The 23360-nt window shown below is 43.1% G+C and overlaps 1 protein-coding gene across 8 annotated transcripts in view; it reads left to right on the top strand.

Annotated features, from left to right (window-relative positions):
• Positions 1-23360, top strand: part of LOC130532206 (RNA-binding motif, single-stranded-interacting protein 3-like) — a 75443-nt gene that overhangs the window by 45877 nt on the left and 6206 nt on the right. For all 8 annotated transcript variants that reach the window (XM_057044650.1, XM_057044656.1, XM_057044658.1 and 5 more), the window contains 6 exons: positions 5993-6150; positions 6982-7061; positions 13665-13771; positions 16845-16888; positions 19718-19814; positions 21828-21878. In XM_057044650.1, the coding sequence (XP_056900630.1) occupies positions 5993-6150; positions 6982-7061; positions 13665-13771; positions 16845-16888; positions 19718-19814; positions 21828-21878 (537 nt within the window). The remainder of the gene's footprint in view (positions 1-5992; positions 6151-6981; positions 7062-13664; positions 13772-16844; positions 16889-19717; positions 19815-21827; positions 21879-23360) is intronic.

Raw genomic sequence — 23360 nt, 5'->3', positions numbered from 1 at the left:
CTGTGCTCCGTTTTTGCTCGCCCTCGGGTCATATTTGCTAGTTTACGGCCCAAACTGGTTCACGAACACCTACCTGACCTTGAGGTTTGGATTACTGTGTGGCAGATGAGAGAGGAGCCTGGATGAAAAAGGTCCTTTATTGATGCGTAAACCAGCACTCCTCAAAGACTTCACAGCCAAGGCCAACAGAAGGTGTGGGTGGATTTGGACGGCTTACATCCACATTATAGTGCAAGTTAGCCAACTTGTGTTGCTGTAACGCGACGTGCGAGTGTTGTGTGTCCCTGGATGATACCAAAGTCTCATCTTTAAGGTGAATGTAAGGTTGCAGCTGCGCATTATTTATTGGTGTTAAGATGAAATGGCTTCTTCACTAGACCCTCCGGGAAAAATGTTTAAGTCAACACACTATAACAGAAACCTACCCCGACACTGTTTTAAAAAAATATTTTAAAGTTTCCTTTTAATTTATTTTCTCTCTCTCTCTGTGGCTCTGCTCTTCATTTCGGAGTTATTTGTCTAAGGACGAGCCGCGTACCGTTAAGAGAGCCAAGCTAAACCCAAAGAGAAAAAAGAAAGCTGAAGTCAATAAGTTTGGCTAAAACTTTATTAATTTTGTGCTCCTTCAAAGATAATCCAGCAATCCGACGGCCCCTTTGGTTTATTGCATTTTTCTAATGAAATGCTCCGATACGGGCAGGCTATCAAGGAGCAATTCTGCAAAAGCAGATAGGGGAGCATGAAAAAGTAAAAAATAAAAAAAAACAGCACAGGAGGCATGCGAATCATTTCAGAAAGAGCTGAGCCTGCTTTTAATCTGTTGCCTGCGGAGCGCGTCGCCGGTCTTGACCGCGCTAAGTTTCACTCTCCTGCCACTGTCGCTCTCTAAAGATCCTGTTTAATCAAAACGCCTACAAATGTTGACTCAAGAAAATGGAGACGTGAAAGTCGACTGCCTCTGAAGAGCAGGGGAACGGGCGACATCAATTACTGCCGCCGCACGGAAAAATAATTCAATTAGTCTAATGCATCTGCCTAAAAGAAAAGACACGTTTCATATTCATAAGTATTGCTAAGTGCTTTACACATCCTGCAAATGTTATTAGAAACACAATAAAAGCAGCTGGAACACAGAAACATGACAGGCTTCTTTTTAAAAGCAGGACACAATTAAAAGGAAAAAAAGGCATTATTTTACTTGACTTTAAGTTCTTTTGTGTTAAATCTTAACCATTACATTTGATTATATCGAGGGAAAGACGGCATTTACAGGAAAGGTTTATAGAAAATGCCATTTAATGTGCTGAGCATGCAGCGCGTCGTACTATTGATAATGCAGTCGTTTATTACAGGCTTAAACGCGATGGCGCCAATATTACTGCCAACTCAGGGAAACACAATTCATTGGTAGGTTTATTAAACCTTAAAGCTTTTCAAATTGGGATGTAAAAATGAAAGAGCCGATCAATCGATGAATCAATCTCCGCTTGCTGCAGCCCGTCACAGATTTATGTACATGTGACTAAACTGCTCATGTGTTATTCATAGAACACACCATATTTCATACAATGGCTCATGTGGGACCTGGCTGTGTTGGCATATGAGAATAGAGCCGATCCCCCTGCTCCCCCCCCCCGCTTGAAAATCCAGTCATAATTGATTCAGCATGATGTTGAGACCTCGGTTTCCTCTTTAACCAGCTCCTTTTATAACCATCGCCATTATTAGCTTCCCCGCTCAGTGCTTTATCCTATTGTTCATCGTTATCTTAAAGTTATTTAATCTCTTCAGAAAGCTGATACCGCCCTCGTGCTGTGACGACGCCTTTACACGCGGGAATTAACTGCTTGACCATCGCGCCTCCAAAGGATCCGACAAATCAATTTTCTTGTTGACCGTCCTCCTCAGCCTCTTATTTTCTTTTAATTTCACCACATCACCACTTGACTTCTTTGCTTCTAACTGCCTTTATGAGCGCGGCCTCGTGTGGCTCCTCCGTCTTCTTCTGTGTTTTTGTGCGTGCGTGTTTGTGCATAGCAGCTAGCATTAATGAGTCCTTCGGAGCTGTCATGAAGCCAAGTGTGACAGGGCGCCCTCAAATACAGACACACACACACACACACACACACACACACACACACACGTACATATACCTCCAAGCATCAACAAATGTGTCTACTAACAGAGTCACAGACGACTCCCCACCTTGGTTTCAGACTCCATTAATCATTTAGAGCAAGGATTTCCCAGAAGCCTGCTCCCTCTCCTCAGGCAGACGCTACGACATCAGACTGACAAGACTTCCAGTGACACCAAGACACGATTATCAGTTAACGCTCAAAATCCCTGAACTTTGCTGCTTTGCTCCTTTTTTTTCTGTAAGTTGCATGAATCTGTTGAGAAAGACAACGATTCCCTTCCGAGAACTAAAAATATCCGCTCGCTGTTGCCGTCTCTCTGAAATCTCTGTGAAAAGGCGCAAAATCGAGCTTATGCCACTGATTCTGTATAACAGGGAGAGTTGTTTAGTGCATTCTGTTGTCATGTGAACTGCAAAAAACACACATTCCTCCATAAAGATGTTTCTTCGCTCTGTCTCTCTCTCTATTCGTGTGATGAGTTCAAAAACTTCAGAATTCCTGGAATCATCAATTGAATAAAGAAAACAGATAAATCAAATGTAGATTTTTTTTTTCCCAGACAGACTTTTCTCTGGGAATTCCTGAACTGTGCGTGCCTGGGTCCGTGCGTGCGTGTGTGTGTGTGCGAGCCTGTTTTCCCGATGAGCCGTCTGCATTCCAGGTAATTAGACTGTCCAACAGCTGAGTCCCATTAGCCTTGATTACGGCATTCAGTTGTACTGAAAAGGGGACGGAGAGGGAAAAGAGAGCGCCACGGGGAGAATCTGCACATACGGGGCTGCAATGTCGGCCTGTATGAAAGTTAGATTACACACTAATGCATCTAATATATTTCGTATTCATGGCTCCTTGGAATTTCAGTCGTCCTAATAGTCTTTTCGCTGCGCACATTTAGATTTCGGGGTGAAGTAGGTGTGGTCCAGAAAGAGCTTTCCATTGAGACAAAATGCTATATTTAGGTGGAAGGCTGAGCGGGAAGTCCGAGAAGAACAGGAAATGACAGACGCTTGTGAGCGGGGCCTGAACGACAAGCAGCAGCAGTGGAAGAGCCGTCGATGCCTCGATGCTTTAGCTCACATCACAAAATGATCACGAGACAATCTGACCACAGTGCTGTTTATTAAAGCCCCGTGTTTTGTTTGGTGTTTTATACCTCTGCATATCCGCCTTCCTCCCACTGACTCTCTCTGGCTCCCTCCTCTGTCTCTGTCTGACCCTCCCTGATGGTTTTAGCGTCTCGGGATTGGGTGATTGATTCCAGGTTCTCGATGGCTGGCACACAAGCAGCCTGCACACTGATGGGTAGCAGGAGCTGCACTCTGCTCTGACTCGGTGATGAATTACTGGCCTTTTAATACACACAGTGGAGACAGTAAGTGGGGGGAAAGAAAGATGGGAGGAGAGGATGCCAGGTTAGATGGGGAAAGCGAAAGGGGAAAATAAAAGGAATTGCATGAAGTGAACCTGAAAATTAAGAGGTTAATTGTAGAATAGAAACAATGTTAATGGTAATAATGTCTGTGTCTGCTGATGTGCTCCTGTGGGTTAAGCCCAACTCGCTCCAGGTAAATTAATAATACAATTTTTAAAAAAGAGACCTGGACTGGCTCTCTTTGGATGATACACTGGACTTGGTGGATAATAAGGATCGAGCCTTTTTTTAACTATGCTGAAATGAGGCAGCCTGTTTAAATGATGCAGACGGACCACGTGGGTCATAATCAGTGTCCTGCATTGTTCTTACGCAGCTGCCAATCTTCATGGAAATGGAGAAATGCGTATATCCTGGTGAAAGCCAGAGGATGTCAGAGTTTAGGATGAATAAAGTCCTTATGATATGTCCGGTAAGCATTGATCAAGCTGTGGGAGCCTTTAGACATAAGACAATTGATTCGAAAGGTTTGGAAAATGAGAAACAGAAAGGAAAAGATTCAGGGAACTAAAGAGGTGAGGGATGCATGGTAATGAAGTGAGAGGCAACCACGGGGTTGAGCAGAAATTGAAGGTGGAAAGGGAAAAGGGAAGACAGAGGAGGAGAGGGAATGAAAGAAAAATTACTGCTCTCTAAATATTAATTAACATTCAGACTGCATTTTAGACAGAAAGGCTACCATTGCAGGATATTAAGTTTTAATCCAGAGGAGAGGAGGAGAAAGGGGAATGAAAAGAGGAAGTTAAAGACGAGGAGGAGGTGAGCTGAATGAGGGCAAAGGGACGGAAAGAATAGATGGATTAACAGAGGAAATGAGGAAGATTGCCCCCTGAGAAAGGTAAGGAGTAAATACGTAATGAGCGGAACGTTAACGTATATACTCAGACATAGGGGACTCAAAAGCTTTCCCTGTGCCCATTTTCTCATGCTCTTCGACATGCTCTCATCATATTCAAGGCTCCAGGGGGCTGCGGTGAGCCATTTCTGATGGCGAGTGTTGCTATTTGAAAAGCTAGCAAGCCATGATGAAATGTAAATTTAAAGGCCCGCTTATATCCAAGCAATTGCCATGCAGACCCAGCTGGATTTTTTTTTTAAATTGATTTGTGCTTTATCAACACTCTGCCCTCTCTTTACCCTTTATATCTTCGGCAGGTGTTGCTGCAGTGCAGGGCAACCAGGAAGTGGCAGGATAACGTGCAAAACTGCTATAATGATGCAGCAATGAGGTTTAATGGGGCTGAAAACACAGGCTGGCAGGCAGACAACACTGTCAGGGAGAGGCACAGTTGGTGTGAAGCTCTTTCCAGCTCATGACAGATGTTAAAGGGAGGGGGGGGCCGAGAGACACCAAGGCAAAGGCAGGGACAGTGAGGGAGAGAGGGGTGAGTCATTTGCAACATGTGGAGAGAAAGATCACCAAGAAGCAACTTAATGCAAACTGCAACTTTGAGCAAAGTCAAGCAGAGTTCATTCACATGTGGCCGATCCGGAGCACTTTACTTTATATCCCAAAAGCACGCGTGCAAATAAATGAGGTTTACAGCCAACTGTGCCTGGAGATGGTGCAGTGAGGTGTAATGGGATTTTACCAACCTGCCATGATGCCACCATTGGATTTGCCCCCATGATTTCCCCAGACTGGGGCCTGTGATGATACCAAGGAAAACTTCTGCCAATACCAAATTGCAATGACGGCATGCATGGGTTGAGCCGGGGTCATTACGGCAGCAGTCTTCTTGCACACAACCCGGTATTCTCTACTGATTTACGGAGGGTGTCTGAAACCACCCCGACCGCAGGGAGAGGAAATCTTCGGTTTTAGCATTTAATCGTTACACGGCGGACAAACGGAACAGGATTCTGGCTGTGTTGGCCTCAGAGAAAATGGTGCGACAGCCACATTTTAGAGCTCAGCTAAGCACAGCCTGGGGTGTGTGCAGGAACGGATGGATGTGAATGACACAAACCCAGAGACTTTAACCAGACATGTCAGTGATCTCCACTGATTAAACACACGCTAGCGCATATTATGTGCCTGCATTGCATTTTGGTATCAAATTCTGGACTTGCATTTGCTTTTTACCCCTGTACATCATTTGAAATGAGGGACACTAAAAAGAAAATTAAAAAGTCTGCTAACCAGGACACTTCCTCTGATGTCCATGAAAGGAAATTTAATGTAAGTGAGTTAACAATTATAAATCCTGGGGGCCAGTCTTTATTACCACAGGGCCTCTGAGCATAAAGCCAGTGCAACTTTTTCCCAGGCAGATGTTTATTTGGAGAGTTTGCCACCTCACTCACATGCTTCATTTATTCTGCACAGGGACATTCGGTCATGAATATGGAAATAAAGTACCGCAGTGGCACGATTTAACCTTTTCAACCCCCTTTCTGCCGCTCCTCCTCCCAACAGCAACAGGAGCAGGACCCCACCAACCTGTACATCTCCAACCTGCCGTTGTCCATGGATGAGCAGGAGCTGGAGAACATGCTGAAGCCCTTCGGCCACGTCATTTCCACACGGATACTGCGGGACGCCAACGGCCACAGCAGAGGAGTCGGATTTGCAAGGTAGGCACAAAGAGATGTCACAGTGCTGTGATATTCCCTCTGCTGTAAATGGCACATGTTACCAAACATCAAAAATCAAACATGTTTGTTTAAAACCAGCCCAAGTTTTCCACACAAAGGATGCAGATTATTTTCCTTTAGGGGTGGACCCTGACTTATCTACAACCATGTGATTAATCAGCTCCAGTTATTCAACTCTACATTCCTTTACACGTGACCCCATCATGATTCTGTGTGTGTGTGTGTGTGTGTGTGTGTGTGTGTGTGTTGCGGGTGTTCTCAGTTTCATTGTGGAGCGTGCCAGTGATTAGAATGCAGTCAGGGCTTCATTCAGGGTCACTGCCTATGCGAAGAAACCCCCAAGACACACATATACACACACACGCACATAGACACACACTGAGTTTTGCTTGCCAAGCAGGCAATTAGTCATTGAGCTGTGATTGGGTGAACAGAGCTGAATAGGGGCAGACAAAGAAGACATGACACACAACAGCTCAGAGTGAATGGGGCTTTTAAACCAGGACAAAAGAGAGGAAACCCCATAGAAAACACACACATGCTCACACACACACATGCGTTTGGGCACATATACATACTCGCTGCAGAATTTTGCTCAGGCATTGTGGCCTAATAAGAGCATTTGCATAACAGACACGCACGCACACACACACACACACACACACACACACACACACACACACACACAGTATTACCTTTGTCACACTTTATGAGCAGCAATACATCCTCTGCATACTTAATGGAGGCACTGAGGAGCTGTTTTTCATTAAGTACGCCACTTTTGCCTGTGTCTCTCTCCCTGTCTGTCAGGATGGAGTCAACAGAGAAGTGTGACGTGGTGATTCAAAATTTTAATGGGAAATTCTTGAAAACCCCTCCGGGCATGACAGGTAAGTGTCCATTACAACACAATTGCCTTGGAAATTTCACAGAGCACAGTCTCATCTTTTCCTTGACTCCTATGGATCCTCATTATCAACACAGTACGGTGCTGGTGTAGTAATTGGCAAGCCTTGTTTTCACAGCACATCTTATAAGATATCAGCATCCTCTCTTGTGTTCTTTTCCTGTCCTGTTGGACTGTCACGAGGTGATTTATGGGGGAATCTTGTTAGTGACTAGTTTCTCGAGTCAGACAGACCACTCATATGCATGCTGCGCATGCACGAGCAAAGGCGGGCGTCCCCTAAAGCGATCCATCCGTCCCTGACTGGACCCTAAATAAACAGGAAAGATTTGTTGCTTGTTAATTCCGAGGACAAGAGGTGGAGGAGAAACGGCGTGAGCGGGACTATCGTCGTGTTCGAGAGGTGCGAGTGAGATTTATGATCACGTCTCTCACAGATGACCCGTAGCTCGGGGCAGTCATGGACGTCGCTACGTGTGACTACAGAACTAACTAACCAGGGTGGCGGAGTTGTTAACATGCTGTAAACTGGTTAGCAAAACAGGCTCTAAAAGCAACTAGAGCAGCACGGTTTTATCAATTCCTGCCAGTAAAAGCCCAGCAGAACAGAAACCGTAGCGGTCCGTTCTGTTGTTTTTCACTGTGTTGCCGTTACTAGGGTGGTTTTAACCACCCTAGTAACGGCAAGATTAGCCAAACTAAAAAGAGGCAAGTGATAAGTAGAAGCAACATTACGCACTGAACAAATGAAAGTCAGTCGTGCATGAAGAGAATTCCGTATCTTGGCTGTATGATTGATGGGGTAAAGCACAGGGGGGCCATCGTGTGTTTACTACCCCGGGTTGTGTTAATATTTCCCAGGTTGTTGCAGTAACATTCTTAAAGGTTTATCTCACTGTTCATGGTCCTTTTAACGTCGCGTGTTGTACACTTCAATTGCTTCTCTCTGGTAAACCGGCTCAGCGCTCCCTGTATAATCAGGAATATTTGTGCCTGGTTTCCTCTGATTGATACCTTTGTCTGTAAATCCAGGCTGAGGTATTGACAGGCAAGTGTAATATCTCACTCGAAAGCTTGGAGATTAATGCCAACATTGATCACATGACCCGAGCTTCCATCAGCCCTCATTAAGCAGACATTCATTGATCTGGAACTTGGACTGGGTGGAGGTATCAAGTTTGATTTAAACTGGAATTTCATTGTTTTCCATTATAGATGTGGGAGCATTTGTCAGGTATTAGAGAGATCTATATTATATATTATTTTTACTCGATGAAAGATTTCAGAATAGATTTCACCGATCTTCAGAAGGGTTTCACAGCTTTAGTTCTTGAAGAGTGCTGTGTACCTTTTAGACCTAATATCTTATCATTTTTAGCAAACAGCATTTCCACAATAACCGGTCTGAGATATAAATCGCATATTCACTGGTGTGGTGTAATTCTGCTTTCTCTGGACTCGACGGTCGATACTGTCCTGCCCCCTGTGAAGGTGAGAGTCAGCAGCAGTGGGGAGCCCCCCCCAATCAGCCATAAAGAAGGCCTCTCTGCCATGGCTTCATCAGGACTTCCCCTCACAATGACATCATATATCGTTTCTCAAGTTTCACTGCCAGCACTCAATAAATAATAAAGATGTGTGCGCTCTGAAGGTTGGGCTTAGAGGGAATTAATAGCTTAAAAAGAATAAACAGGTCAGAAACTAATCTACATCAGATTACCGAATCAATTATGTAATAATATTTCAGTTTGCAGTCAAAGATCGAATGACTTGATAATAAAAATCATATTCAACATGAGAATAAAAAAACTTCTTTTTATCCTTTTCCTCTCCTCCCAGTTATGCTTTTTCAGTCCAAATGACATTTTCTTCACACTGTTTTCCTATTGTTTTAAAAAAAAGAATAGCAGAAGAGAAACATCCTGATCTCACTCACTATTTGGTAGATTGAACCATAATCAGGAAGCTTTTGAACGTGATTACAGTCTCAGTGTGTTCCCACGCTGCAATAATGGTTCAATACTCCATAAATGGGAAATGAACTGTATTAGGTCACGTGTTCTGAAGTCAGAAGCACTTACTTGGGACAATTTCTGCAATTGCAATGCAATTTTTTAAGCAGTATATCTGCACCATTTTGGGAAATATCTTTAAAATGTCATTACTTTGTCCTGTTGTCGGTCATTCTTTGCTGCTGGATTATGTGATGAGAATTTGAAGTAATTAGGGGAGATTTTCCTACTATAGGTGTCTGTCTGGGTCTGGTTTGGTGTCCTTGTCCGCTCATCTTTTCCAGCAACAGGGCAGCGCTCCAGGCTGGAGGTCACCTCACTGTTCTCATAAATTAATATATTGGATATTGTTCTGTCCTAGGGCTTCGTGGGCCTCCCACACAAATATAAATAAATAAATTAATCTCAAAGAAATTGATGGCATTTTATTCAGCCCAGCTGAGGAATCCCACAGTTTGTCACAAGGGGGAATTGGATCCCATTTTCCAACTGAGTGATTTCCCATGTCACTCACTAATAGATTGGATTTTCTTATAAATTAGAATTTTTCCATTTGACAAAGTGACACTAGAGGCTTGAACCTGGATCTGTTGCTTGGACTCTATACAACACTGTGTACCTTATACAGTTGATCGGCTTCTTTTAAACCCAGCCTCGTATTCTCACGTGTTTTTTCCCCTCATATTTCTTGCCTCACCATGTTGAGTTTGCTCCACTGGAGGCTCTTTGTTGCCCTGATATCCTACGGAGGCACAATTGAAAATACCTTTTGAACTATTCATTGTTTACACCACTGGAGAAGAAAGATAAAAGAATCAGCTTGATCAACTTGTGTCTTCGAGCAGAACTGACAGCAGCAACTATTTTAGTCCACATTCACTCAGTTAAAATGATCAAACATTAAAAGACAATTCTAGAAGCTGACGTTTTGTCGTCGCTTTATTTGGCCCGTTGAACAGTGAACATCTATCAAAAGTGACTGTCCTAACAGCCAGTTCTGTCTCTCTAAATGCTAATTTTAGGGCGTTGATTTCCGATAAAACCGCCAAAAACTAAATAAATGACTGAAATTGAATTGGGAGCAAACAGATGCTGTATATGCTCATTTGATTTAGCCTGAATCTTATCTGTAGCACTTTCTGTCCTGTTTACCAGCATATCAATTTAGCTAACCGCCACAGAAGACGCACAGATAGCAGGATCAGGGTGTGCTAATTACCTTGACATGGTGGAAATTGACCCATTATTGGATGGAAGGCACAGCTGTACCTGAATTCATCACTCTGAGATACAGAACAGCAAGAGTGACAGCAGCCGGGGTCAATTATAAGCGTCCTTCCTTCTTATATAAAAGGCAGCAGATTATGATGACTGTGACATGCAAGCAGACTGAGATCTGATCAGTTTTTATAGGTTGAATTTCTCTCTGGGTGCTGATTTCCTGTCTATTTTACTGTCATCTCGACACTCTTTTAATAATATATCGACCTTGCTCTTCACCTAAACAGCAACTCAGACACAAAATCAATTTATTTTAAACCTCTTCTTTCTTGTGTGTTTCTTTTATTCCATTTATATTTCTGTCATGACTCTAATCACTTATCTTCCCTGGATTTTTGCGTCTTATTTTTGAGGCATTGTACGATGACAAGGCCAGCATAATCTGACATGTCAGATTTAAATAATAATAGGATTAAACGCCAGGCATCAAAGAATGTGGCAGCAATGTACGGAAGTGCGAATTGGCACTGATAAAAGGAACTGATGCTGTCTCAGTGTGCAGGCCCGCCCAAATTCTTTTCAGTCAGGCAGTCTCTAAAGCCAATAACTGGCAATATAGTGTTGCATATGCTGCTAAAAGGCGCTTCAGGGCTTAACATCTGGCGCCATTTCACAATCTATAAAACACCCTTGTTGTTATTTATGTATTGAATCCTCCTGGACCAGTAAAGTGTTTCTTAATGTTGCACTCAGGTGACAGTTTGTGTTCAAGTTGCACCCTCACCAACGACTTCAACATCTGTCACAACTTTTGTTCGAGCTCTCCAGAGAGAGCAGAATTTTTGCATCACTAATTCTAACAATAGATGGCCCCAATTTCCCATCACACTTGTCCGATGACGCAAACCTCTCGCCTCCTCGTGTGATGTGTCTGCGCCCGTGCTTAAAAATAACAGATTCCAGATGAAACGTCGTCTTTTTCAAGGCAAGTAGTGAGTACAAACAGTTGTTTTAAAATCATCCCAAGCACCACATCTGCTTTCTTTGTTGTGACAAGGCACCGAGGGGACAGAAGCATAGCGGCCTCGATTGTAACGGTGTTGTATTTTCATAATAATTCTCTGTCTTGGATGCAATCCACCAATAAAAGCCTTCACCTTGTTTCATGCAGGTAGTCCAGGATCTGGATCTGATGAAGCGCTGTACATGTAAACACCAATTATCTGCATTTTTGTTCGCCCTGGTATAATCCTGCTGGATAGGTAGTCAAAACAGTCGTGCAAATACAGCAGGAGAACAGCCGGTCAGCTTGTTTCTGACTGGCATCAGGTGAATCGTACAAATAACCAAGAGTTGAACAGCTGGAGAGCTGAAGCTGTCTGTGTGTCTACACCCCAGAGCGTGTTTGGAATTTACGTAGAACCACGAGAAGAGGGGTAACACTCAAAATGCCGACGTGAACCATATGGAGGAAATAAAACAGAATGCCAACATATCTACATAATAAATGTTAATATCAGACATTAGTATTAGAGGCTTTAATCAATAGCTAGAGCTGTTTTAATGCTGCTCTCTTCAATACATCTTTTTTTATGAATCCACGTGCATGTCTGTGTGTTTTACATATTGTCAGTCCTCATTATGGGCCATTTTTAAGGCTTGTGTTGTAGGTCGCGACCAGACGCAGTGATGCGTCAGCAACCACATATGATGCGTGGAGATGTATTTTTTATCGATACATCGAGAGAGAGGTGAAAAAGTGACCACAGTGTAATGACTGAAATAGAGAAGATTTAACAGGATAGATAGATGGATGGATGGATGGATGGATGGATGGATGGATGGATGGATGGATGGATGGATGATGGATGGATGGATGGATGGATGGATGGATGGATGGATGGATAGATAGATAGATAGATAGATAGATAGATAGATAGATAGATAGATAGATATATAGATAGATAGATAGATAGATAGATAGATAGATAGATAGATAGATAGATAGATAGCATGTGAGAGAAAGGAAGCAGGTGATGGAGAGAGATGGATTACAAGGCAGGGGATGATAACAGGGGGCCAGATGTGTGGCCTCCACTGTTCACATAGAAGTCACGTTAAAGTATTATAATGACAAAGTACTGCTAAAGGCTGTTTAATGACACACACCTCTCCGTTTCCAAGTCTACTTACCTTTCAGAGGAGTGAAAATGCCCCAGGCACTCTAAATGACTCTCTTTACTCTCAGCTCTAAGCGCTTTTCTCCACCGAGAACACCTTCTCTCATTTTTCAGGTTGCCAAGACGAGGAAATATTTTTCTTAAAAGAGCGAGGTTATGGCGAGGTTTAGTATTCATAATATCTGAATCGGGGGTTCCAAGCTCTGCGCCGTTATTTGTGAGCGCGCAGCGCGTCGGCTAGACTTGCTCGGCGGCTGGAAATCAGCGCCGGTGGAACGAGAGCGGAGAGCCGGCTGAAAGCCTCTTTTGAAAGGCAGCGAATGACTGGAACAAGCTCAGGTGTAATAAAGTTAAATGAGAGAGGCGATGCATAAAAGGTAGGCAGCAGAATGAGCGTGAAGAGGCGTCTTCGAAAGGAAATCAGGACAACATCGCGGTGCATAATTCCACTTGTGAAGGCATTTCAATCACTCTCTCCCGATAATGTCGCAGGTCGGATATTTTTAGCATCAACATTCCTTTATAAAGACATCGGGTTTACACTTTAGCAGTGATTTGTAGCAGGTTTGTAGTAATTATTTACTATTCAGGATGGAAAATTGAGCTTGGGGATTGCATTATTTTGTTTGACTACATTATCCACTGCATATTTCACAGTAAATGATCAGAAATGGATCAAACAGAATAGGATTATCATTTTCAAACCAGGGTCCATGCCATTACTTTAGAGGTGAGTCTGTTTTTGATACCACTCTAACGAGGTGAACTTTTCTATAGGAGGTCACCCTAATCCTTTATATATTCAAGAGTGTTTTTTCCTCTCTTTGCTCAGGACAAAGAGCCATGTTTTCTTTAGAATAATCACTATTACAATCTGCTGCCTACTCTCAAGCAGTGTGGAATTATTTAGCTTGTTAAGTATGGCTTATCTTTGACCCGTGCTCACTGCGCTTTGATGATTAGCTCAGGGAGCTGTTTCCACGTCAGGCCTGTGTTTCTGGAGTTGTTTGGGTTGAAGAGATTGCACGATAGCAGTTGCCATTTCTTGGAACACGGGTTCAAGTGTTAAAGTGATCACGTAATGTCCAGCTGAACATTCATGTTTCAAATATGACATTATTTTCCTTCTTTGCCGACCTGACAAATCTGTTTTCTGGCTGACTTCCTGTGTAGCCCCCGCAGAGCCGCTGCTGTGTAAATTTGCCGATGGGGGCCAGAAGAAGAGACAGACCCAGGTCAAGTATCCCCAGAATGGCCGACCGTGGACACGGGATGGAGAGGTGAGGCTTGAAAATATGGCAATTTCAGCAACACACCAGAAAGCTCGCCTTTGGGGCCACGGCTTTATTTCAGAGTTCCTAGGAAAATATCACATAGGGTCTCTTTAGAGGTCCACCTCACGGGTAAACATGTTAAATAAATAACCCCAACTGACTCATTAGAGTGAAAATAATGGTAATAATGGTCAGTATTGTCATCACAGTGAAGTTAATCCATTGTATGTCATTATGGAAGGGTAAGGAGACAAAACACTTTATTCTTCTACATAATCATCACACTTTCACCATCACGATTACAGGGAATAAATTATCAGCACCATGTGGCTAGAAGCCTATTATTCTGTGTCTGACTTCCTTCAAGAGACTCTCTCGTCAAGCAAGATGTATTTAAATATTTGGGTTGGGATCATTATGTTGTCTATGAATGTTTCAGTTCACCTTAACTCACAGGGGGAAGAAGTCACAGCAGTTGCTTACAGTAAGAGAGTGATGGATCTACGGTATCTGTGGGTGGAGGCAGCATCCTCGAGGCTGTATGTCAGATGAAACGTATTCTCAATCATTTAACGGTTTGCACGGCAGGCTGTAATCACTGCTAATGATCCCCCACATTTCTGGTAAATCTGGATGAACGGATCAACAAAATTTCCCGTGTTCTTCTTTCCTCTCACTTCCTGTCACCACTGAGCAGATGCTGGTGTGGCTACCAAAGCTTTCATTTATGGGATAAAGGAAAGAGAATAATGACTCGGATGCCCCCCAGCATTAACCTTTCCCCAACATTCACATTACATGAGGTTTAGAATGAGCAGTGTGGTGACGCAAAATGAGATAAAACAAGGCTGAAACAACAGTGTTGAAATAATGACTTCCCCAACAGCAGCAGGAAGATCCCCACCCCGGTGATGATCTTTCGTGTCCGATCCCTTTGTCAACATGAAAAATGAGCCGGACTTTTAAGGAATGCTCCCTGCTTTGAGTTTGATTCTTTCCACTGACACTTGCAGGAGGAAAAATGATTTCTTCAGAGGTTCCAAGCGGACCAATTGATTTGAGAGCTTCCTAACACTCAGTCAGTCGGCTATAATCTGCCAGAACCCCTGACACACGCGGCAACGGAAAAATAAAAGATTTGTGGTGAGAAACACACGCGGCTAGACGCGCGGGGGGAGATTTTGCATACACAAAAGACCCTGAACTCGTTTTTCACAGCAGCTGACATTTACACTGACACTACAACACTCAACTCTGGTCGCCTTGTTTACTGCGCATTATTTTTGTCACTGTTTCGCCGGTGTTTTGTGGTGATTTATGGCCATATTTCAGTTGCAGTTTTGTAGCTTTTTGCTGTCATCTGTTTTTGTTGGGATTGCACAAAGAGAGTCATGTCTGTGTACACTTGTTTGATGTTGGTGTCAGCCTGGTTTTTTCTGCTTTGTCCTGTTTTTACAGTTTTTTAAAGAGGGAAACAGCAACATTTGGGGCCGCTTCTCACATGATTACCACTGCTTTGTTTAGAGTCGAGCCAAATTGGTGTGGTGGATTTAATCCGGTGTACAGGAGCGTTTGAGGATGGTCCTAAACCTATGGAAAAAAGAGAATGGAAACTTGAGCAAGAAAAGTGAGCGTTGGATTATATACACACATTTTTAGAAGGAAGAAAAGGACAAATAGCTGTTTTATTTTCATCGGAGGACACAATGCAGCATCAAGATTCTTCACAGAGATCGGGTGTACAAATCAATAGATCAACAGGGAAGCGGGAGTGAATACAAATATTTCGAGGTGGTGCCAAGGATTCTTGTGCCTGGTTTTGAACTGCATGTAAAAAATAAAATAATCCCTTTCTGGTTAATATTGGCATCTTTAGGTTGATCTGATGCTGCATGTTACCTTATGGCTAAAAAAAGGAGGTGGAAAAAGTTAAAAATCAAATTATGCTTCAATGACAAAAGCATTGTGTAAAATGTGCCGGGGTGTCGGATGAATACTGAGGTTCTAATGAATAAAGATGTTTTTCAATTCACAGCTATAATTTCTTCTAACATGACAGCCAGTAAGAAGAGAGACGGGTTGATATAAGAGATTTACGTTGCCTGCTGATTTATTAGGAGCGCAGTTGTTGTGGCGGTTCAGGCATGTGTTTTTAATTCGTGGAAACTGCACACAGATGTGTGTTTGCACGCGTTGGCCATTTCTGTCGGTAGATCACCCGGAACTTTTTCAAAACTGGGCGAAAAATCAGCCCACGAGAGAAAAAAAATATTCAGGCAGAAAAGTCACTTCATCAAGCACTCTTGACTTAATATTAATAGCATAAAGGAAAACAAACACGCTTTAGCTTTGAATCTGGTATGATTATGCTGGATTTTACCTTGTTTACTTTCGCTGAATAGTAATGAGCCCTGTAACCTGTGTAAGCTTACATGAGAGAAACTGCAAATTATGTCTGATGGTGGGTTCAAGAGCAGCTTTTTCTGCAGGTACAAAATGGAGGCTGTGGTGTAATGGCCAAATGAGTTTACTGTGGTGTTTTTGCTGTGGGTCTCATTTAGTGTCCTTTCGTTTCATTTGTGCTGTTAGCATTAGCATGATTAACAGTTTACATAAGCAATAATGTGGCAGGAAATGATTTGTTCAGTAGATTTTGTTTTAAATCCCCCCCCCCCCCCAAAAAAAAGAAGAAATAAAGTTTGACAATATTTTCTGCTTCCTGAAAGAGCAGTAATCAGTAATCACAACCAACTGTGCATCTGTGTTGAAACGCTCCAGGAGTGCCCTTTAGGTGGTATTTTATTATATATGTGAGCCTTTGTGGTCTGCAGGTTCAGGCCCAACTGTGCTCACTTTCTTTCAGGCTGCTGAGCACAGTTATTCTGTATTTAGCAGGTCTTTGTTAAGCACTGAGTTGTTTATGTTGTTGAATTGCTGGGAGTCAAACCTGCTGCGTCGCCCTGTTGTGATCTCTCCCACGCGTCTAGGTTTATACCTTCGAAATAATTGACTTCAGAGCTACACAAAGCTATATGTGTCTCAATATTTTGTCTGTTTGCATCTTTATCTCTCCCTCCAGAGCGGCATGGCACTGACATACGATCCCACTGCGATGCAAAACGGGTATGTGGATCTTTTTTTCCCCTCTTATTTCCAAATTACATCTTTTTAAAAAATGAAATGCATCCTTTTCATTTGAATTAAATTCCCTGGCAAATATTTGCCAAGCGCAAACTCTGTCCAATCCCCACCTGTTTATGTTTACCAAACCGAAACCTTTAGCAACGGCAAATACGCAAAGATCGGCGAGCCATCAGCACAGATATGCACAAGAGCACTTTCATGCAAATGAGCAGAAATATTCAAACAGCTACAGGACGTGCGGGCTATTAACACACACCCTCTCTCTCACCCGGGAGTGTCTTTCCACTCCTGCCTTCATTATCACGTCTTACTAATGCAGACAGAGCATTTATTCATGCACCTATGCATACGGCCTGTCAGACATGTACGTTCTGATTGCACCCAGGGAAGGTTTGGTTGTTACAGTCTCGCTGTAAGACTTTCATCAGCCGAGGCGATGTGCCGTGCTCGGTACGGAAAGACGAGACTGTTTCAGAGGGAAATTGGAGGTGGCCTCTCTCCGCTACAAGTGCTACTGGTGATGCGATCCCAAGAGATGCCTCCCTGAAGCTCTGTTTCTCTTCCCTTCTTTCCCATCCCTCCTTACTCTTTGTATCCCTACTTTCTCTTTGTCTCTGCCTTTGTACTGCTGACATGTACACAGCGCAGTTTCTCCCTTCAGATGTGATTTTGGCTGTTTCTGGCATCGTCGCTGCAGGCCCGCAGGAACAAGCAGATCCTCCCTCGCAAGCATGTGTGCACTTGTGGTGTTTAAGCTCTTTCCAACCTCTGTTCTGAGGTCATCCCAGTTCCTTCCGGTGAAGAACTAAATGACTGTGAAATGCTAATGCAGCTAATTAGAGAGGCACAAAGCAGGGAGGGAAGAGGGTTTATTATAAAGGAAGGGTACGTCGGGGTCAAGAGGAGGTTATGGGTAAAAATAAAGTCGGCTCAAGGAGAGGTGAAGCCTAATGAATCAATTACAGGTTCATGAGTCTGTCCAAGCATTTCTCATAAGCCTGTGCTGATCTGACAGGATTATTGGAAACGTATAACTAAATAGGATGCTCAGCTTACAGCCATTCTTCTGTTTTATATGAAAACGGTGCATCATTTCCCTTTATTCTTTTCCAATATCCTGCTTCCAATCCGGTCTCTTTACTAGTTTTATCAGATAAAGCTCTGATCATGATGCATTCGGTGGGATTGAGTTCAATGACAATCACTGCTCCAATCCATTCAATGCAACTGATCTGCATCACTGCAGTTTAAATTTGATAGTATTTTCATTTCAAATTGAAAAGCATTAAACTAAAATCACCTTAAACAAAGATTTTAGTCAGAATTTGCTGATAGAGCAGGTGATGTGTGAGTTTTCATATCAGTGCTACAGAAGTCGTCAACACTACATGTCTGCGTCTCTCTGCCCTTTCTTTCTGCCCACACACACACACACACACACACATGCACATACACATCTCTCCTGCATTTCTATATGGAAAACACTGAGATTGACACTAAATGCTTGGACAGATAAAGCAGGTGTCACCGGGGATTCAGGGGGCTTCAAAATCCAATCCTCCGGTGATGTTCTGCACGCAATTACATGTTTAGAGTCGTGTTTAAACAGACACTGGAGTCCCTACAGGTGGACTAATAGAGCCCATCAATAACCTTGGATCTGTCCTCTACCTATTACTCTCCTCTCTCAGTGCACATCGTGCTAATGAAAAATACAATAAATAGAGAAAAAACAGTGCATGATATTGAATAACTGAGTGGAGATATGTTTGCTCATTTGTAATAATTAGTGGCAGTAATACAGTATGTATTGTGCATCTCATGCATTGATTGTGCACTGAAAAAGACTGCTGTTGCATCTTCAGTAGATTGTTTTGCTTAATGAATATATTCATTTGAGTTAAGTGTCACGTGTAGTTCAGTGCGAGCATTAGCATTTTGCAGAGAGTGAAGACAGAGAGTGTGTTTGCATAAACAAGAGTACTGGATTAGATCAAATCAAAACCTAAACTTACAGGTTTTTTGCCATTTTTCTGGCATTTACCTCCTGATGCAAGAAGCCAGTGATGGGGATAAAGGGGGCAAATGTTCTGGGGTTTGAGATTGTCTAAAATCCATATTTTTCTTATCAATACATGCTCAACACAGCAGCTTTATACATATCATGTTGAAGGTGAAGGTAGAAAATGGTTTCTCTCGCTTTTTCTTTCTCTCTTTCTCCTTTTCCCATCCCCTCACTCCACTATTCAGTCAACTGACGCTTTCGAATCGATCGGCCACGGCAACATGGCCTGGCGGATGAAACATGTCCTCTCTAGGTACACAATGATAAATAAAGCGCTGCGAGTCACACGGCTGTTCAGCCCATGAAGGGTTGAGGGAACGAGGTGGGGGAAAAAAGACATATAGCACCATCAGAAGTGCAAACAGAGGTGTAGGAGAGAAGTAAACAAAATGCAGATGTTTCCCGCGCAGCTTCGAGCGAAATACGCGTAGGTGGGAACATAAAGGTTAATGCTGAAATATTTCACCCACTCACACATTAAATCCATTATTATGCACAGCAGCGGAGTGATGCTTTGTTACGTGATGTTTACACTGGTATCTCCTACTGAGGGGAGCTTTGATGATGTGGCACGGAGCGAAGCCGCGGCGTTTATCGTTTCCATGACAGCTTTCACGATCTTTCACCATCCGTTTGATTATTGGTTAGTTAGAAAACAAAGATTCAGCAGAGCTCATTTTCACCTCCTGTGAACCTCCTCGCAGCTCATTTCAAGTTTGAATCTTTCTCCTTTGCTCCCGTAGGTTCTACTCCTCACCGTACAGCATCTCCACCAATCGGATGATCGCACAGGCGTCCATCACACCCTTCATCGCTGCCTCCCCTGTCTCCACATATCAGGTGGGCGGAGCTTCTTTCAACATGGGAGACGGAGTGCAGCTCCAGACATTATACTGGAATTAAAAAAAAGAGGCGTAAAATGATTCTTGAGAGTAGAGAAATTGCTCTATTGCAGTTGGCCTGTTATGGAGAGAGGCATAACTTAAGATGACGTCGCGTCATGTCACCCATCCATCAAACTGAACGACCTCTAGATGTGACCTCAACGTGGCTGCGCTCAACTTAGCTGTAACTGTCCAAGAGTGCGCTTGCATCACCAACGAGGGAGCAACAAAATGGCCAGCGTGAGCTGTGATGGCAGCCGGTGTTTGTTTATGGCGAACAATATATGAGTCCAACATTAGCACAGGTCAAGCACAGCTAGGTTTTCCTTATTTACAACATGACAGCGAAGAAATGCAAGGCCAGAAAACACTGTTGTTGGTGATTTACTTCCTTTAAAACAAATTAAAGCATATATTTTCTGAAAAGGACAGCAAGGTCTTTGCTGTGTGCTATTTAGCTACATCATTACGAAGAAGCAAGGTGTGTCTTCATCATCTGGTCTAGAATGAATCAACCTGGTGACACAAGACATAAATTTGTGAGAATTTGCTGCCATAAGCTACTTCACACTTGTCTGTGTTAAACAGCCTGGAAAAACCGGTGAGGATGAAGTTGACTGATAACAGTGACAAAAAAGTCGTACCCAGAGAACAAAACCACAAAGAGCTGCCAGGATAAAGATTCTAAAGGACTTTTGAAGGACTTTTTTATTGCCAAGCTTGAGAATATCCAGGCAGTCAGGTTTCCTTTTTTTCATTACTCTTAAATAAAGACTGAAGACAAACAAACCTTTGCAAGTAATTTGAAATTGTTTCTTGTCTCTGATATGTAATTTATGAAAGGATAAATGAACAGAAACAGCCCATCTTAAGGAAACAGAGCTGGGTGTCACAGAAACGGAGATATCCTCTCTAACCTCTGTACATTAGACGCACACTTAGACTGCAGCACTCCTCAATGTTTCCCTCTTGGATGCAAATCCCCTTTTTGTCTGGCTCTTCCATTGCGTCGCATCCTCTGTCTTCCACACGCAGCAGTGTCAACGCCGGCTGCGGAGGAAGCTGCGGCTCTTTGAGCGACCAACTCGACACTTGATCCACAGTTTGTCAAACAGGCAGACTTTAAAGCACCCAGTCCTCCCCCACAGGTTCCCTCTCGGAAACGCTGCTTTAAATGAGGGAGACAAACGCTGAGGCACATCTCCAGCAGTGCAGAATGCCCTCAGACAAAGCATCTGCCTGTTTTGGGGTTTTTTCTGTGGAAGAACACAAGAACAAATTAACCAGTTTGCACAGCAGCGGTGCAGGTGACACAGCGTCTGCATGCAGCACGGACACGCACGTGGGTGACATGGGACAGGAAGGCCATCGGGGCTCCTTCATCGTGTTGGGGCTGGATAGTGCGAAATGAAAGTGGTGATTTGTGGCTGGGACCGTCTTTGATGATGAAACCTTCACTGTGCAGCGGTAATTATTTGACTGTATTGCTCTCTGCGGTCTTCATATCCTCTCATAATTACGACATAACGCACTGTGTCGTACAACCTCAGCAACTGCTGTGATATTCTTGAAGACATGCCGCCATAGGGACCCGGGATCTGAAGTGGACTTGTAAAGACTTGAGTTAATGATTAATTGTCTCCCATTTTTGCCTCTATCCTTTCATTCTGTCTTCCAATTGTCCCCCTTTATATCCCCCTTTCCCTCAATTCTATATCCACTAATAACAATCTCCTTTTTGAACTTCCTTTTCCTCTCATCTCTTCCCAACCTCCCCTCCACCCCCCCACTCATGCCCAATGCCCTCCTTCTTTAATTACCTTATTTCACTCTCTTTCATGCATCGAACTTCCACTCGTTTTTACTTTTTTCTCCATTCTTTCATGTCTGATTTTCCCATCATCACCTCCACATTTGCATCATATCTTCTAACCCTCTCACTTCCTCTCTCCCTCTTTGTTCTGCACAGGTCCAGAGTACATCTTGGATGCCTCATCAACAGTATGTTATGCAACCTACGGTATGTTTCTCAGTCCACTTTTATGCGTTTCCTCTTTGTGCGTGTAATGTTTAAAGCATGTCACATTATTTACTCAATACGTGCTTCTCGCTAATACCAGAGGCAGGTGAAGGTCTGTCAGACTGTCTGCTTGCTTACAAATGCATTCATCCCACACACATCAGAGGAAAATGCTTTATCCCCGTTAACCTCCTTTAAGAGGCGCTCAGAAGAACAGTTCCAGGCTATATAATAATAGGGCGCACCCTGCTGGCCCGAAGTCACACTGCACGCAAGAAACAGACAATTGACCAACCTGATATAGAGTGTTATGCTTGTACACATAGCATATCTAAAGTCAGGATTATATATGTGTGTGTATATATATATATATTATATATATATATATATATATATATATATTACAACATGATTACAAACCAGCATGAAAACTTTTCATTGTATTATAAAGAAAGCATGTAACATCTCAGTTTGAGTTTGAACTCATCAGTTCGGTGGGTTTGCTTTCACACATCTGGACAATGTGACAACAATGTTTGAGTATTATAGTGTCAAAAACAGATTCTGTGAGATCGTTACAGTCATCAAAGGCTAAAGATCTAAAAAAGAACTCTGCTGGTTTTGCTTGAAACTGTGGCACATCTGCTCTGGAGAAAGAATTTGGATGAAAGAATAACTTACAATAAAGGGCGGAAGGAGAGCCAAACTCGGCCATGACTTTAAAAGTCCTCACAATAAAATATAGGATTTCCAAGAAAAAGAAGTTATGGCCTATTACAAGAAAAGTATTCAATATTCAAATGAGATTTTTATTACTTGCGGACATTAATGAGATGGTGTCTGGCCAACATTGCCGTGGTTTAACTCCGGCAAAATTCAGATCTGCTCGCAGACCAGCAAGACAGGAAAGAAAGAGGACAGAGGCAGCAGAGTTATTGCGCATCAGCCGTGTGGCGATGGATTCCAGCAAACGCTGTCACAACACAATAGTTTAACAAGTTCCAAATTCTGCTTTTTCCCCCGATTCTGCTCCCTCTTCCTCTGTCTGCCTTCCTCTTTGTGTCTGCCAGCTCATAAAAACGTCCTTTTGTCATGTCTGGTTAAAATTATCTCCGAGTGGAAGAAATCTGCGAACGGGTCCTCAAACAAATATCTCGTCTAATTGTTTGGCAGGCGCGCTTGATACGGTGTGACTCTGGGAGACGAGGCGAATGGGGTAGAGGAGGAGAGAATCTGCACATTTGAGCGAGATAAAGTGAATAAATAAGTGAAGTGACAGGAAAAGGACAGGGGGAAGAGACGGGCACAGGGAGAGGAGAGGAACGGATTGATTACAGAGAATAAACCCACAACAAAGCAAAGAAAACAACTGCTGCAAATGCATGTCTGCGCTGCGTGTGCCTGTTCCCTGGCCTTGTCTGCATAGTGAGAATCCCTGTTAGACAACAAAGACAAAGGCTGGTCACTGGTTTTTTCAGGAGT

This window comes from Takifugu flavidus, chromosome 10 (genome assembly GCF_003711565.1).
Source record: "Takifugu flavidus isolate HTHZ2018 chromosome 10, ASM371156v2, whole genome shotgun sequence".
NCBI lineage: Eukaryota > Metazoa > Chordata > Actinopteri > Tetraodontiformes > Tetraodontidae > Takifugu > Takifugu flavidus.
The sequence above is the reverse complement of the archived record's forward strand: the minus strand, read 5'-3'. Positions and strand labels throughout refer to the sequence as shown.